General features: G+C 43.9%; 1 protein-coding gene across 1 annotated transcript in view; it reads left to right on the plus strand.

The window, feature by feature from the left end:
• Positions 1 to 17,532, plus strand: part of ITPKA (inositol-trisphosphate 3-kinase A) — a 143,563-nt gene that overhangs the window by 68,654 nt on the left and 57,377 nt on the right. The window contains exon 2 of the mRNA XM_073554174.1: positions 17,085 to 17,175. Within this exon, the coding sequence (XP_073410275.1) occupies positions 17,085 to 17,175 (91 nt within the window). The remainder of the gene's footprint in view (positions 1 to 17,084; positions 17,176 to 17,532) is intronic.

A 17,532-nucleotide genomic window follows, 5' to 3' on the forward strand; every position in this document is an offset into this window, starting at 1 on the left:
GCCTTCACTTTTTCTGGGGTATTATGCTAGGATCACCGGCCTGACTCATTTGCTTAGACTGAGCTGAAGTATAAAAGTTCATTTATAACTTATAAAACATAATTTTTAAAAGACAGTAATGTTAGTGTGGCACAAAAAAGAGCTTATTAGAATACAGAAATTTTCATATATAACACTATGGTGGCGGTTTGGGATAGGTAGGCGTCCTGACTGGTTCCCTTTAATGAATTTCTATTTGCCTTTGCAGTGTGTCTATTAGTTCTTTATCTAGTGTAAGGGGTTGACTAAGAAGCTTTCAGAGTTAGGCTAGTTTCACACTACTGTACTTGGGCGCAGGGCTGCCGCTAAGCCCCGCCCCTAGCCACGCCCCCTCCGTTCTGTTCCTCCTCTGATCACATGAGGCTGCATGCGATCAGTGTATCCTATATTTAGCGTTGGATACGCTGACCGTGCGCTGGCCTGATTTTGCTGGCGTTGCCCCTTTTGGCGCTGAGCCCAGCGCACAAAACCGCGCTGTGTTGCATTTTTATGCTCTGGGCGCAGCGCCAGCAAAATCAGACCAGCGCACGATCAGCGTATCCAACGCTAAATATAGGATACGCTGATCGCATGCATCCTCATGCGATCAGAGGAGGAACTGACCGGAGGGGGCGCGGCCAGGGGCGGTACTTAGCGGCGGCCCTGCGCTGCGCCCAAGAACGCTAGTGTGAAACTAGCCTTAGACACAGGAACGCTTCTTATGCAAGTCACCAGTTGGTTTATTATGGGACAGCATAAACCAGGGCAGGGTATAACAACATAAACATGGCCTTTCTGGCATAATGTCAAAACAAAAGATAAATCACAGCAAAGTCCTTATCCTTGAGGGGTTCACCCGCTCAGACCACCATATATCTTCAGCTTGTCTTGGAGCCACTTCTGAAGACTTTCGTCTACAAACACACAACACAGAGAAAAAAACAGTGGCTGCACATTTAACTTCCCAGCCACACCCTTGAGGTAGAGATATGGTGAGTAGGCATCAGGCCCATCTGTCACCTACTCACTAAACACCGACCCTTGTAATGGCTGGTTAATCCCTTCATCACATAGCATGCTGGGGAGAAAAATATGGGTTTCACATCATGGAAGAAAGCAATCTTCGTGACACATATCTCCCCTCACTTACAGTGCCAGTAACCCTGTCACATATCCCCCTCCTCTGCCTAAAGCCGGGGGTTTTGGCGCCTTCAGACACCAAACAAGGGATTCGGGACAGAGCATCCGCGTTACCGTGTAACTTTCCTGGTCTATGCTCTATGTGGGACCAGAAATCTTGGAGGTCTAAGAACCACTTAGTCATCCAGGCATTCTTACCCTTGTTTTCCCTTAACCATCTCAGAGAGGCATGGTCTGACACTGGCTTAAACCTATGGCCTAGTAGGTAATACTGCAGTGTATCCACGGCCCATTTTATGACTAGGCACTCTTTCTTAACAATGGTATAGTTTTTCTCTCAGGAAGAGAGTTTCCGGCTCAGATACAGGATGAGATGTTTTTCCCCATTTATTAATTACTTAAGAAAGCCATCTTCGGTATACATATCTCCCCTCACATACAACGCCAGTGACCCTGTCACACCAGCTATTCCAAAAAAAGTGTCAAAACAGCTCTATAAAATAGGCTATAGAAAAATAGGAAAGGACCTTTAGATAAAATAAGTGCAGGATAGAAGCTGGGCTGATGTATGAGACAAAGATGACAGCAGCACCCTGGTTACAAACAGAACTCACATCCAGCCTATATTACTGGAAGAGACACTCCCACAAGAGTAAAATCTGAAACTTGCATCGGGCTGCAAACTACGTTAGAAGGGGTCTGAAAAGAAGCACAGTTTTATAAATGAAAGATACCAGCACATATGTAAAAATCACTTTTCAATGTCAAAGGTTTCTATAGCTTTTAAGTCTTAACCTTCAATGTTTAGCCTTTTATGTTACAGACATACCTTTCTGATTCACTGAAAGGAAGCTGTTATTTTTGCCTGCCATGGTACAATTTGTCATGGTCTCTGTTTCTACAAGTCTGCAAGCTCAGGTTGCATTTGCCACTCCTTTAGATACTCTCTCTCCCTCTTTGGAAGACTTTTGCACAGTTCCTTAGTCGGTGCAGAGCCTGCTGTATATACAAGACTTTATTAACAAGGAGGTTCCCTTAATTATGCAAACTATTTATGATAAATTGTCTTGTTTGAGTATGTCACAGGCAAAGAATCTGCAAGAACAAGCTCTTTTCTCAAAATAGTTTGGAATCCCAGAACTGTTTGTTTGGGGAGAATACTCTGAATAAATAATAAAAAAACAGGCTTAGGTCTTGCATTATTTTGGCCCAGTGTACGGGAGATAAAAGAAGGATAAGTGCTGTTTTGCGGTCACCTGTCTGATCTTGTTTCATGATTGCATTCCTTCGGGTTACTCATGAATGCCTCACCCAATCAGTGCTAACATATTAGATTGCCAAATAAAGGAGGGGTACAGCAAATTATAGTTTATTCTTTCAGCTTTACGTTTATGTACACCTGAAATGAATTTATAGAGCACCTGCAGTTATATAACTCCTGAGGAGGATGATCAGTGAAAACAAGATCACAATCCAGAACATTTGTTTGCGGTATGTTCAGCAGTAAAAGTGGCTGGAAAATTTCTCTACAGCAAGAAAAAAGAGACTGTGCATATCAATGCAGGTACACTACCGTTCAAAAGTTTGGGGTCACCCAGACAATTTTGTGTTTTCCATGAAAACGCATACTTTTATTAATCAAATGAGTTGCCAAATGAATTTAAAATCTAGTCCAGACATTGACAAGGTTCGAAAAAAAGCTTTTATCTGAAATAATAATTTTCTCCTTCAAACTTTGCTTTCATCAAAGAATGCTCCCTTTGCAGCTATTACAGCATTGCAGGCCTTTGGCATTCTAGCAGTTAATTTGCTGAGGTAATCTGGAGAAATGTCACCTCTTGCTTCCAGAAGCCCCTCCCACAAGTTGGTTTGGCTTGATGGACACTTTTTGCGTACCATACGGTCAAGCTGTTCCCACAACAGCTCAGTTGGGTTGGGATCTGGTGACTGCGCTGGCCACTGCATTACAGATAGAATACCAGCTGCCTGCTTCTTCCCTAAATAGTTCTTGCATAATTTGGAGGTGTGCTTTGGGTCATTGTCCTGTTGTAGGATGAAGTTGGCTCCAATCAAGCGCTGTCCACAGGGTATGGCATGGTGTTGCAAAATACAGTGATAGCCTTCCTTATTCAAAATTCCTTTTACCTTGTACGAATCTCTCATTTTACCAGCACCAATGCAGCCCCAGACCATCACATTACCTCCACCATGCTTGACAGATGGCGTTAGGCACTCTTCCAGCATCTTTTCAGTTGTTCTGCGTCTCACAAATGTTCTTCTGTGTGATCCAAACACCTCAAACTTGGATTCGTCTGTCAATAACACTTTTTTCCAATCTTCCTCTGTCTAATGTCTGTGTTCTTTTGCCCATATTAATATTTTCCTTTTATTAGTCAGTCTCAGATATGGCTTTTTCTTTGCCACTCTGCTCTGAGGGGCCAGCATTACTGAGTCGTCTCTTCACTGTAGACTGGCGTTTTGCGTGTACTATTTAATGAAGCTGCCAGTTGAGGACCTGTGAGGCATCGATTTCTCAAACTACAGACTCTAATGTACTTGTCTTGTTGGTCAGTTGTGCAGCGGGGCCTCCCACTTCTCTTTCTACTCTGGTTAGTGCCTGTTTGTGCTCTCCTCTGAAGGGAGTAGTACACACCGTTGTAGGAAATCTTCAGTGGGATACTGTATGTTCAAGCATTCCAGAGTTATTACCACATAAAGTTACACTGGTCAGAAAAAATTTGGCCTGGTCAATAAGGGGTTAAGGCATTCCCTGGAATTTCAGTCCACAGCATGCCTATAAGGCCGGGATCACACATGCGAGAAACACGGCCAAGTCTCGCATGTTAATACCCGGCACTGCCGCCAGCACTCGGGAGCGGAGCCTGCAGCTGCATGTATTGCTATGCGGCTGCACGCTCCGATCCGAGTGCTGGCGTCAGTGCTGGGTATTAACATGCGAGACTTAAACGTGTTTCTCGCATGTGTGATCCCGGCCTAAAGTTAGGAAACTGATGCAGATTATTGCCATGAATATCACTCTTTACTAAAAGTAATTTTAATACCACGTTAAGTTTGCAAGTCACAACCAGGAGTTGGTGATAAATACAGAAGTGGTGCCGTGTTTCTATTATACTTTTTCTCTGATTGTTCCACTCCTGGCTTTGGCTTACAAATACTGATGTAAAATACTGACCAAATACTGAACGTGTGAACTTGGCCTGTCACTTTTCATATTTAAGAAGATGATTTCTTAGATATTTGTATTAAAATTCTTTCTGTGTCAGACATATTCCATCCTATTTCGTGTTGCCAGGCACAAATCTGACAGTGTTCTACTTTCCTGGTCTTTCGGGAACTGCGCTCATTTAAGTTATTTCTACAACTATTTTAAATCCAGCAATAGAGACATATAATTACAAAGCTTGATTATGAGAGGAAAATAGATATTGAGTTTTAGTAGCTCATCTAGGCTGAGGACTCTGGGGGGAACTTATATATTGAGGGAACTCATCATCTTCTTCAAACTGGCAAGAGATGGTGCGAAGAGAGCATTGTGACTTCTGTACATTATCTATAGTTGTCGAAGGTTAAAATAATGGAGACCTATCAAGAAGTTGAATCTGTAGATCCCGGTGTCATGAATATTAATGTAATACAAAGTCTGGATAGTGAGGTAAGTAGTTATCTGATTTATGCTTCACCTTTTTTAAATGGTAATTGATGTTGTGGTCTGAAAGCCAAAGCCAATTTTTAAATATCCTGTTGGGGAATTAGAAAGATCAGTTACAAAGAATGTCTTTTTCGCTCCGGAGAACTATATTGATTTCAATGTGTAATACCTTAATTCTCCTTTGGGAGTGCTGTAAGGAAAGTGAATACTTTTCTGCTGGATTCTACCACTGATTACTAGATCATAGGCACATTGAAAACTGAGGTTAATCCTTAAATTTTCCTACATTCTGTATTCATTTTCATATTGAAAGTTAAATGCAGTGACTAACCTAGTTATTGTGCAAAGTAAATCCACCTTTTATGTTGTGCAATGCAACATTGAAAATATTTCAATTTACTATGCGCTAATCTTGACTTACATAATCAGTTCTCTTACATTTGCTTATTTGCAATCAGACTGTAGGTTAGAGCTGCTTTGAGAAGTCGGTTGAGAAAATATAGGCAGCTTTGTATGGCACTTATATTCTGCTAAATATAATTTATACAAAGCACATTTTTCATAGAAAAAAAAGATTGCAACTTCTACAATGAGTGCTCTCTGCATCAAAACCAGGTTTTGTCAATATAAACTGTGGCCACCACCTTTACCACCACTTTTACAGTAGTCTAGCAATCTGCATATAAACCCTGCATAGCCCCAAAAAATACCTTTTATAATGCCCTCATATGGCGGCGCTGCCCAGTGGGCACTGCTGGTGTATCCCTGCTCCTCTCTCCCCATAATCCTGCCCAGTATCGGACTGGGATGCCAAGGGCCCACCGGTAACATTGACTTTAGGGGCCTACTTTTCACCTGCATACACATATTTAATTACCCTCGTTCACAAATATACCTCTACCTCTTTATAATAAACTGGGCAGTTTGATTAGTGAATGATGAGATGCTTTTTTTTCTGTACAGAGTGAATCAAGTGAATTATGCCAAGCACTGCCCATACAGTGGGGTTGGGGGCCCAGATCTGCACCAAGGGCCCACCGGGGGATTCCCCTGTTACCCCATGGGCCAGTCCGAGCCTGATCCTGCCTTGCTTCATGTGGATGACGAGTCCTATGTCAATCAAACAGCACCCTCAATCTCATTTCAGTGCTGGCGTGTTTCCCTCTGTCCTGTGAATGTAAAAAAATTAAAAAAAAAAGAAATCAACTAAGTCCAAAACTAGCTGTGAACTTAAGGGGTTCAATGAGTGGTCATATCTATTTATTTACAGTTTTGCCCTTTATAAATAGCTATTTTTAAGCTCTAACCACTTTTGTAATTTGCTATATTTGAAAAATCCCTACTGTTCTCCTGAAAATCTCTAAATGTATTTTTATTACCTTTTTTTCCTGTGATTTTGTTTGAGGGGAGTCTCAAATGGCATCACGGGAGGATGGCCCTGGAGTCGCTTTCCTGCAGCTTCTATTATTTTCCTCTTGTACAGTACGTCATCATGGGGCAGCGCTGAGGTCATTTACCTTATGTTCTGTTACCACCGTCCCCTAATGACTTATTGAATCAGTTGTGGTGATGGAGGCAGGGATAAGTGACTGAAAGTTCTTTCACTGCCATCACGCAGCTTTTGCATCGGTTGCCTCTTTCACTGAAATGATTTGTCATCGGGGAGTGGTGAAAGAAGCAGTGTGAGTGCATGAGTGACTGCAGAATTTAAAAATGGAGGCAGGTCACTAGCAAGGGATATGTGTAGGGTGTGCTAGGGTGACAGGTATCCTGATCGACGCCCGGTGCGGAACCGGCCTAGGAATCATTAGGAGTAGAGGGACACTGACTCGGGAGTGCAGGAGGTCTCCACGTCCCCGTTCCCTATCGCAGGGCCCACCGTTGTAACTGTTGCCCCTTCCCCCGTGTCTTGTTGTTTTAGTTACCGGCCTGCAGGTCGTGTCACACAGGACAGTTACACGTGCCTGTCTTGTTGTTTTAGTTACCGGCCTGCAGGTCGTGTCACACAGGACGGGTCCACGTGACAGCCATGTTGTGTCACGAGTGTTTCACATCCCTCTCGAAAACCTGGAGTTAGATGGTCACATTGGGTAATGAATCGTAGGTCTTCTTTAGAAATGGTGTGATTTGTGTCCCATATTAAATGGATTTAGTTTCCTCTGGTGCTGAAGAGGTTAACAACCCTTTCTTTGCTGGTAAGAAACATGCACCTCCATTTCAGCTGCTTCTGATTTGGTCTTTACCTCTTCCTATAAAAACTGTCCAGACCTTCTTGTCCCTGCTGGTAAATGACTCTATTTCCTGTGTTGTGTGCTAAATCTAAGTGGTTGGAGTGGAGTTGTTGTATTAGTGATCTGTGGTTTGCTGTAGTACGTGTGTGTTTATCTCCTGGTCCCTGTTCCGGATTTAGTTTATTCCTAACTGTTCCTATCCTCTCTATTGTTGGTTAGTGCTTTTGTATGATAGAGGTCTTCTGTAAGGTTATACACATGGGAAGAAGGAATCAATATCACCATTACACACTGAACGGGAAACCACTGGGTAAATCTGACATGTAGAAGGACTTGGGGATTCTAGTTAATGATAAACTTACCTGGAGAAGCCAGTGCCAGGCATCAGCTGCCAAGGCAAACAGGATAATGGGGTGCATTAAAAGAGGTCTGGATACACATGATGAGAGCATTATACTGCCTCTGTACAAATCCCTGGTTAGACCGCACATGAAGTACTGTGTACATTTTTGGGCACCAGTGCTCTGGAAGGATATAATGGAACTAGAGCGGGTACAAAGGAGGGCGAGAAAATTAATAAAGGGGATGGGGAAACTACAATACACAGAGAAATTAGCAAAATTAGGATTATTTAGTCTTTCAAAAAAGGCGACTTAGAGGCGATCTAATAACCATGTATAAGTATATAAGGGGACAATACAAATATCTCTCCGAGGATCTGTTTATACCAAGGAAGGTGACGGTCACAAGGGGGCATTCTCTGCGTCTGGAGGAGAGGTTTTTCCACCAACATAGAAGAGGATTCTTTACTGTTAATGGCTAACTCAGTCGAGGGGATCAAGGCCTGGATATCTTCCTGGAGTGTAACAATATTGTATCTTACAGTTATTAGGTTCTTTAGAAGGACGTAGATCTGGGGATTTATTCTGACGGGATATAGGCTGAACTGGATGTACAAATGTCTTCTTACGGCCTTGCTAACTATGTAACTATGTTATCCCTGTTTTGTCTTTGTGTCTTGTTTATCTTAAATTTCTGTCCCAGGCCTCATGGGGTGGGGTACGGAACAGATCAAGGATTAACAAGAGCATAAAAAGGTCGGAGACTCAAGCCTTTCTACCTTCAAGAGCACCCCTAAGACAAAGATAGTTAGGGTCCCAGTTCCAGGGACAGTTTGAGGCTGTCACAGCATGACATGTTGTGTGTACTATGACATAACATGAATCCAGAAGTAATTAGCTCTGACTCTTCACTGCTCATCAATGTTCAGTATCTGCGTAATTTCTATGGGGGATAATGTGCCTGCCATTTACCATATTTTTCGGACTATAAGACGCACCGGACCATAACACGCACCCCAAAAGGCAGTCCGACAAACAGTCAGAATTCAGCTTACCGGGGGGGGGGGGGGTGTCAGCAGTGCTGGTGGAGATGTTTCGTGGTCCGGCGATATGACTCCCATTCCAGGCAGGTGCGGTTGCCTCCGGGAAATCCCGTCCCAGGCTGAGGTGGCAGGTTCAGCGGTGGTGCACGGGGCTCCGCCGGCATCTTGTGAACGTCCAGAGGTCCCGCAAATCCATTACTGCGATGTGGTGGCCTCCGGGAAATCCCATCCCAGGCTGGTGCGGTAGGTTTGGCGGTGGTGCTCTGTAGTGCAGGGAGCTCCATCAGCATCTTGTGAAAGCCTGGAGGCAACGCATATCCATTGCTGCGATGCGGTGACATCCGGAAATGTCATCTTTCTGATGTTGGGGGGCTAAAACGACTGTTCTCTTTTAAAAATGGAGAATAGTATTGCAGACAGTTCATGCTTCATATTTACATATGTAACACATTGCTAAACAGGCAATACAGACTTTCCACATGTGTGATTGCAACAGATTCCTAAACTGTCTAATGACTCTTTCATAAAGAAGAAACTTCCCTGCTGATACGTGACCTCTGCGCTGATACGTGACCCCCTGCTGTATCAGGTGCCGGCAATCTGGAAACTATTTAGTACTATCAGTAATAGGGGCCACACTGCAGGGTTATAGACATTTCCATGTAACATTTGCTTAAGGGTATGACTGCCGGGGGGCACCGGGTGTCATCATATCTGTTGGGGCTGGCGGAACGCACCAAATTATAAAATAATAGGTGCGTTCGCAGCCCGGGGTCCACCGTGCAGAGGTGGTATACTGCTGCTAAATAATGGCGGAAGAATTAAGCGGTGTGAAACCTGTCACTCGTGGGTTACGTCACCCAATGTGAACAGGGGCAAACTCTGTTAATGCACAGAGCCGCACAACCACTGAACGTAGATGCCGGAGCTTGTTAAGCTCACAGAGCCCGACCAAAAGAGCGCACAGTGTACGGCCACAGAACTCTACCCCAAGGACACGGGGTTAGAGTCCTTCTAGGCCCACTGAACACGCAGCGTCGCTGCCGTGAACGCCGCTATAGACGCTGGCTATGGAGCACGTGCACTGAGGTGTGCCAAGTCCCTGGTGAGGCCTGATGCCTGACTCAACCTCAGACCTACCTACACCTAAGCCTGGGCGCTAGCAGGCTAGGCTGCACAACACATGCGTACCAAGGGTAGGGGTTTCAGAATGAGTCAGTCACCAGAGACATTCATACGTGCATACACCACTTGCTCCACATAGTCTGTAAATACAGTCTATCCTAGCGCATGGCCATGCGAACCTTTTATAGCCGCGAGAGAATCCTGCTGTCACTCGAACTGTCCAGATGCAGAAGTGCAATGTGTACATTCTCCTGTGCACGGTCAAGTGATTGGTAGAGGACTTGTTAGTGAGTACTGGTATAAACTGAGTTCCTCTAAGATAATATAAAGATTTAGAATCGTGCAGGGAACTGTGAGGCTCAGCTGGGAGTGTCCATCATGTGCACGGTCTGATGTATAATGATTATCTCATGTATGTGCAATCGCACTCAGCGTTGTGTATTCTGGTAATCCCATTAAGCCTATTCTACAGCAGACCTGAGGTTCCTACTCAGTTATGACATCTTTTCCTGAATCTTGCACATCCTGCTATTCCGTGATTGCTGCCCATTGTTTCGCGGGTGCATATAAATTGCCCATAACAATGATCAAGTCCATACATGCTCATTTACGAACATGTTGGAAGGTGTTGGCATGAATGATTCCTGAAATTGTGCATTAACTGGTAGCTTCGTAAAAACTGTATGACTTTATTGAAAATCCATTAAAAAAAAATCAATATAGATGAAAATGGATGTTGACGCGTTTTGACTCAATAGTCTTAACCCCTTCACGACCTTTGACGCCACATAGGTGTCATGAAAAGTCGTGCCAAAACAACCCATGACGCCTATGTAGCGTCATGACTTTAAAGCCCCTCTGCGGGTCGGATGACCAGGGTCACATGCGGCCAGTAAGCAGAACAATGCATTCCTATGGGTGCCGGATCGCCGCGATTTCGCGAAATTAATGAGCATGCTGCTTTTTTTACCGCAAAACGATTCCGCCACGGTAAAAACCGCAGCATTAGCACAGCATAGGAATGCATGGGATGCTTATTTTTCGCGGAAAATACCGCCGCGGAAACGCGAAAAAAACGGTACGTGTGAACGAGGTCTAAAAAGGGAATTTATCACCAGGATTTTGCTACTTGATCTAAGAGCAGCATGATGTAGCGATAGAGACCCTGATTCCAGATATGTATCACATACTGAGCTGCTTGCTGCAGTTTTGATAAAATCTATTTTTTCACTGATGCAGATCTAGCAGCTCTGAATGCTGAGCCCGGTAAAACCCCATCCACATCACTGAATGGCTGCTATCTGTGTACAGTTGTGGCTAAAAGTATTGACACCCCTGCAATTCTGTCAGATAATACTCAGTTTCTTCCTGAAAATGATTGCAAACACAAATTCTTTGGTATTATTATCTTCATTTAATTTGTCTTAAATGAAAAAACACAAAAGAGAATGAAGCAAAAAGCAAAACATTGATCATTTCGCACAAAACTCCAAAAATGGGTCAGACAAAAGTATTCGCACCCTTGTACGGTGTAAAAAAAATGTGTGGGCTCCCGCATTGACAAATTACAGCAGGAGCCCACACATTTTTTAATACGAATTAACCCCTTAAATTAACACCTACACCTCCCAAATTTTACACATCAACCCTCATCTAATTACTAATGAAAGACATACAAAACATGAAATGAAATGAAATGGTTTACTGTATGTAAACCATGTGTCATTTCATGTCGGGTTGGGGAATGATTTGACAAAAGCCGGCAATTGAATTAGCGGCTATTCTGCTATGAAGAACTCTGTGAAATATAAATATATATATGGGTCTCAATGACATGTGTGTGTATATATATATATATATATATATATATACAGTCATGGCCAAAAGTATTGACACCCCTGCAATTCTGTCAGATAATATTCAGTTTCTTCCTGAAAATGATTGCAAACACAAATTCTTTGGTATTATTATCTTCATTTAATTTGTCTTAAATGAAAAAACACAAAAGAGAATGAAACAAAAAGCAAAACATTGATCATTTCACACACAACTCCAAAAATGGGCCGGACAAAAGTATTGGCACCCTCAGCCTAATACTTGGTTGCACAACCTTTAGCCAAAATAACTGCGACCAACTGCTTCCGGTAACCATCAATGAGTTTCTTACAATGATCTGCTGGAATTTTAGAACATTCTTCTTTGGCAAACTGCTCCAGGTCCCTGATATTTGAAGGGTGCCTTCTCCAAACTGCCATTTTTAGATCTCTCCACAGGTGTTCTATGGGATTCAGGTCTGGACTCATTGCTGGCCACCTTAGAAGTCTCCAGTGCTTTCTCTCAAACTATTTTCTAGTGCTTTTTGAAGTGTGTTTTGGGTTATTGTCCTGCTGGAAGACCCATGACCTCTGAGGTAGACCCCGCTTTCTCACACTGGGCCCTATATTATGCTGCAAAATTTGTTGGGAGTCTTCTGACTTCATAAAGCCAAGCACACGGTCAAGCAGTTCAGTGCCAGAGGCAGCAAAGCAACCCCAAAACATCAGGGAACCTCCGCCATGTTTGACTATAGGGACCGTGTACTCTTCTTTGAATGCCTCTTTTTTCTCCTGTAAACTCTATGTTGATGCTTTTGCCCTAAAAGCTCTACTTTTGTCTCATCTGACCAGAGAACATTCTTCCAAAATCTTTTAGGCTTTTTCAGGTAAGTTTTGGCAAACTCCAGCCTGGCTTTTTTATGTCTCGGGGTAAGAAGTGGAGTCTTCCTGGGTCTCCTACCATACAGTCCCTTTTCATTCAGATGCCGACGGATAGTACGGGTTGACACCATTGTACCCTCGGACTGCAGGGCAGCTTGAACTTGTTTGGATGTTAGTGGAGGTTCTTTATCCAACATCCGCACAATCTTGCATTGAAATCTCTTGTCAATTTTTCTTTTCCGGCCACATCTAGAGAGGTTAGCCACAGTGCCATGGGCTTTAAACTTCTTGATGACACTGCGCACGGTAGACACAGGTACATTCAGGTCTTTGGAGATGGACTTGTAGCCTTGATATTGCTCATGCTTCCTCACAATTTGGTTTCTCAAGTCCTCAGACAGTTCTTTGGTCTTCTTTCTTTTCTCCATGCTCAATGTGGTACACACAAGGACACAGGACAGAGGTTGTGTCAACTTTAATCCATGTCAACTGGCTGCAAGTGTGATTTAGTTATTGCCAACACCTGTTAGGTGCCACAGGTAAGTTATAGGTGCTGTTAATTACACAAATTAGAGAAGCATCACATGATTTTTCGAACCGTGCCAATACTTTTGTCCACCCTCTTTTTTATGTTTGGTGTGGAATTATATCCAATTTGGCTTTAGGACAATTCTTTTTGTGTTTTTTCATTTAAGACAAATTAAATGAAGATGATAATAATACCAAAGAATTTGTGTTTGCAATCATTTTCAGGAAGAAACTGAGTATTATCTGACAGAATTGCAGGGGTGTCAATACTTTTGGCCATGACTGTATGTATTCTATGTGTCTATATCTATTCTTTCTTTTGTGTTAGAAACCCTGTCATAGGGCTCCATTATATGTCCATTTTGCAAGCCTGCGAGAAAATCTCAGCATACGGATGGCATACGGATTACATACGGATGCTTACATGTGCAAAATACGCGACCACACCTTGCTTACGGATGACATACGGATCACTATTTAGGGGTCATTCATCCGTATTACGCCTCTAAACTATGGACCGTATTTTGCGTCGGTTAGTGTGACCCCGGCCTTAGCCAAAATAACTGCGACCAACCGCTTCAGGTAACCATCAATGAGTTTCTTAGGCTAAGTGCACACGTACCGGAACTCTCGCGGAAATTACCGCGAGAATTCCGGAATTCCAGTCCGTGGGAAAATCGCATTTTAAATTCCCGCCATTTTCCCGCGGAAAAACTAGCATTTTGCAAGCGTATTTAGCTTGCAGAATTGCTAGCGTTTTCCAAGCGATCTGTAGCATCACTTGGAGAACTGACTGACAGGTTGGTCACACTCGTCAAACATAGTGTTTGACGAGTGTGACCAACTTTTTACTACTGAGGCCGCCTATGCAGCATCAGTAGTAAAAGATAGAATGTAAAAAAAATAAAAAATGGTGTTATTCTTACCTTCCGACGTCCCGCGCATCCGTTCCCAGTAATCCTTTGCGAAAATGCCCGCGATGACGTCCGTTCTCGCGGGATCGCGATGTCTCGCGGTCATTCGCGATGACGTCGTGCAAATGACCGCGAGACTTCGCGATCCCGCGAGAACGGACGCCATCGCGGGCATTTTCGCAAAGGATTACTGGGAACGGGAGCGTGAAGAGAAGCGAGAAGGCTGCGCGGGACGTCGGAGGGTGAGAATAACAATATTTTTTTATTTTTAAATTCTATTTTTTACAGGGATATGGTACCCAAAGCCCGGAGGACAGTCTCCTCTCCTCCGGACCGTGGGTACCATCCGCAAATGTTCTGCTTACTTTCCGCATGGTGTGCACAGCTACATGCGGAAAGTAAGCAGAACAATGCATTCCAATGGGTGCGGGATCGCCGCGATTCCGCAAATTAATGAGCATGCTGCGGTTTTTACTGCGAAGCGATTCCGCCGCGGTAAAAACCGCAGCATTAGCACAGCATTGCGGAATCCCATAGGAATGCATGGGATGCTTATTTTTCGCGTTTTCGCTGCAAAATCGCGCGGTTAAAACCGCCGCGGAAACGCGAAAAAAACGCCACGTGTGAACTCAGCCTTACAATGCTCTGCTGGAATTTTAGACCATTCTTCTTTGGCAAACTGCTCCAAGTCCCTGATATTTGAAGGGTGCCTTCTCCAAACTGCCATTTTTAGATCTCTCCACAGGTGTTCTATGGGATTCAGGTCTGGACTCATTGCTGGCTACCTTAGAAGTCTCCAGTGCTTTCTCTCAAACCATTTTCTAGTGCTTTTTGAAGTGTGTTTTGGGTCATTGTCCTGCTGGAAGACCCATGACCTCTGAGGGAGACCCAGCTTTCTCACACTGGGCCCTACATTATGCTGCAAAATTTGTTGGTAGTCTTCAGACTTCATAATGCCATGCACACGGTCAAGCAGTCCAGTGCCAGAGGCAGCAAAGCAACCCCAAAACATCAGGGAACCTCCGCCATGTTTGACTGTAGGGACCGTGTTCTTTTCTTTGAATGCCTCTTTTTTCTTCTGTAAACTCTATGTTCATGCCTTTGCCCAAAAAGCTCTACTTTTGTCTCATCTGACCAGAGAACATTCTTCCAAAACGCTTTAGGCTTTTTCAGGTAAATTTTGCCAAACTTCAGCCTGGCTTTTTTATGTCTCGGGGTAAGAAGTGGGGTCTTCCTGGGTCTCCTACCATACAGTCCCTTTACATTCAGACGCCGACGGATAGTACGGGTTGACACTGTTGTACCCTCGGACTGCAGGGCAGCTTGAACTTGTTTGGATGTTAGATGTTAGTCGAGGTTCTTTATCCAATATCCGCACAATCTTGCGTTGAAATCTCTTGTCAATTTTTCTTTTCCGTCCACATCTAGGGAGGTTAGCCACAGTGCCATGGGCTTTAAACTTCTTGATGACTCTGCGCACGGTAGACACAGGAACATTCAGGTCTTTGGAGATGGACTTGTAGCCTTGAGATTGCTCATGCTTCCTCGCAATTTGGTTTCTCAAGTCCTCAGACAGTTCTTTGATCTTCTTTCTTTTCTCCATGCTCAATGTGGTACACACAAGGACACAGGACAGAGGTTGAGTCAACTTTAATCCATGTCAACTGGCTGCAAGTGTGATTTAGTTATTGCCAACACCTGTTAGGTGCCACAGGTAAGTTACAGGTGCTGTTAATTACACAAATTAGAGAAGCGTCACATGATTTTTCGAACAGTGCCAATACTTTTGTCCACCCTCTTTTTTATGTTTGGTGTGGAATTATATCCAATTTGGCTTTAGGACAATTCTTTTTGTGTTTTTTCATTTAAGACAAATTAAATGAAGATAATAATACCAAAGAATTTGTGTTTGCAATCATTTTCTGGAAGAAACTGAGTATTATCTGACAGAATTGCAGGGGTGTCAATACTTTTGGCCACAACTGTATACCAATCAGTGAGGGCGGGGTTATGCAGCTCAATGGTTGTACTACCAGGTTGACAGCAGGTTTACTAGTCCTCTAGTGACCATCTCCTGCTGATAAAACTGATTTGATCAAAACTGCAGCAAGCAGCCCAGTAAGTGGTGCATAATTTGAATCAGGGTCTCTATCTCTACATTATGCTGCTCTCAGATTAGATAGCAAAAACCTGGTGACAGATTCTCTTTACAGTCTCTTGGAATGATGAAGGTAGCCAAGTTCGGTGGTCAGGGGTCCCATGGAGATTTAGGCTGTGTGCACACGCTGCGGAAAAGGTGCGGATTCATCCGCGCGGATTTTGTACAATCCGCAGGTGAAACCGCAGGTCAAAAGACCTGCGGATTGCTCTGCGGTTTTGCCCTGCGGTTTTTCATCTCCTCAATGGAGGAGATGGCAAACCGCAGGAGAATCCGCAGAAAGAATTGACATGTCAATTCTTTCTGCGGATTGAAAACCGCAGATAATCCGCGCGGAAAATTCCGCACCGTCTGCACTGCGGTTTTTGATTCCCATAGGGAATCATTGTACTGTACACCGCAGCAAAAACTGCTGCGGGTCCGCAGCGGCCAAAACCGCTGCGGAACCGCAGCAAAATCCGCAGCGTGTGCACACAGCCTAAGTGGAGCGTCAGTGACCACGCACAAACCATTCCAGCAATCAGTGTGTGTCTCAGCGGTGAAACCAACTCCAATCTAGCAATCACCTATCTGGTGAATAAGAAAATATTCCATCACTTTTAATAGAAAGCTAATGTTCTTGGTCCGATCTCTGAGCAGGAGTGTTGTCTTAAAATGGATCCTACACTTAGTTTTAGGCTGGGGTTAGACTTGCGGCAAACTCGCACAAGTCTCGCGTCTCAATACCCGGCAGTGCCGCCGGCACTCGGGAGCAGAGCGTGCGGCTTTATGCATTTCTATGCAGCTGAGCGATCCGATCCCGAGTGCCGGGTATTGAGACAAGAGACTCGTGCGACTTTCTCGCAAGTGTAACCCCGGCCTTAGAGTGGGAATCATCCAGATGTATGCCATATAATAACATATATTATTCATATGCCTTCATGCAAAAAATACATGACTGTGTAGGAAAGTGTAGCCTGAAGAGCTCTCTTCTACAGCCAGCCTTCTAATAAATGTCCGGTGCAAGACTTTCTTTTGGCATCTGTTGGGTAAATGTGTGGCCCATTCAGCCTTTGTACTAAGAGTATCTCACAGCGCATACTGTGACCTTGGTGTGAACAGAGCTTACACTAATAATCACATTTATGTTGTACATGAATGGACTGTTCTTTTACTATTGTATCACAATTTTTCTTTTTGTTCGGTTGCATAATGTTATTTGTCTCGTTTTTTGCTTGCAGAACAAATCTTGGCAGAAGATCAGAACAATTGTGAACATTCCTGTTATCAGTCCTTTCAAGAGACGCTGGGTGCAGCTTGCTGGCCATACAGGTGAGCAGGGCTGTCATACAGTTTCCCATCTGTAATTACTCACTGTGAAGTCTTTAATCGAATGGTCAAGGCTTATCATGTTCACTATCAGATTGGGGGGCCAACACCCAGATTTGGGCAGCATAGCTTCTTTCATTATGTAGTGCCATTTTCTGGGAACTGCAGTTCAGCTCCTATTCCCTTCAGTAGGAGCTGAGCGGCAGTACCCACAATAGGAAGGTGCCAAGCAAAATAGTACCATTAGGTAGCATGGTGGTCTACTAACGAGTTGGGAGGTACCCTGGTCCGTGTTTGGCCAGTGTTCTGAACCCGAAATCCCTGGTCCTTATGTGGCTAGTCCTGAAGTGGCTCCGGCAG

This window comes from Dendrobates tinctorius, unplaced genomic scaffold, assembly GCF_039654945.1.
Source record: "Dendrobates tinctorius isolate UK_male_01 unplaced genomic scaffold, ASM3965494v1 ptg000208l, whole genome shotgun sequence".
Classification (NCBI taxonomy): domain Eukaryota; kingdom Metazoa; phylum Chordata; class Amphibia; order Anura; family Dendrobatidae; genus Dendrobates; species Dendrobates tinctorius.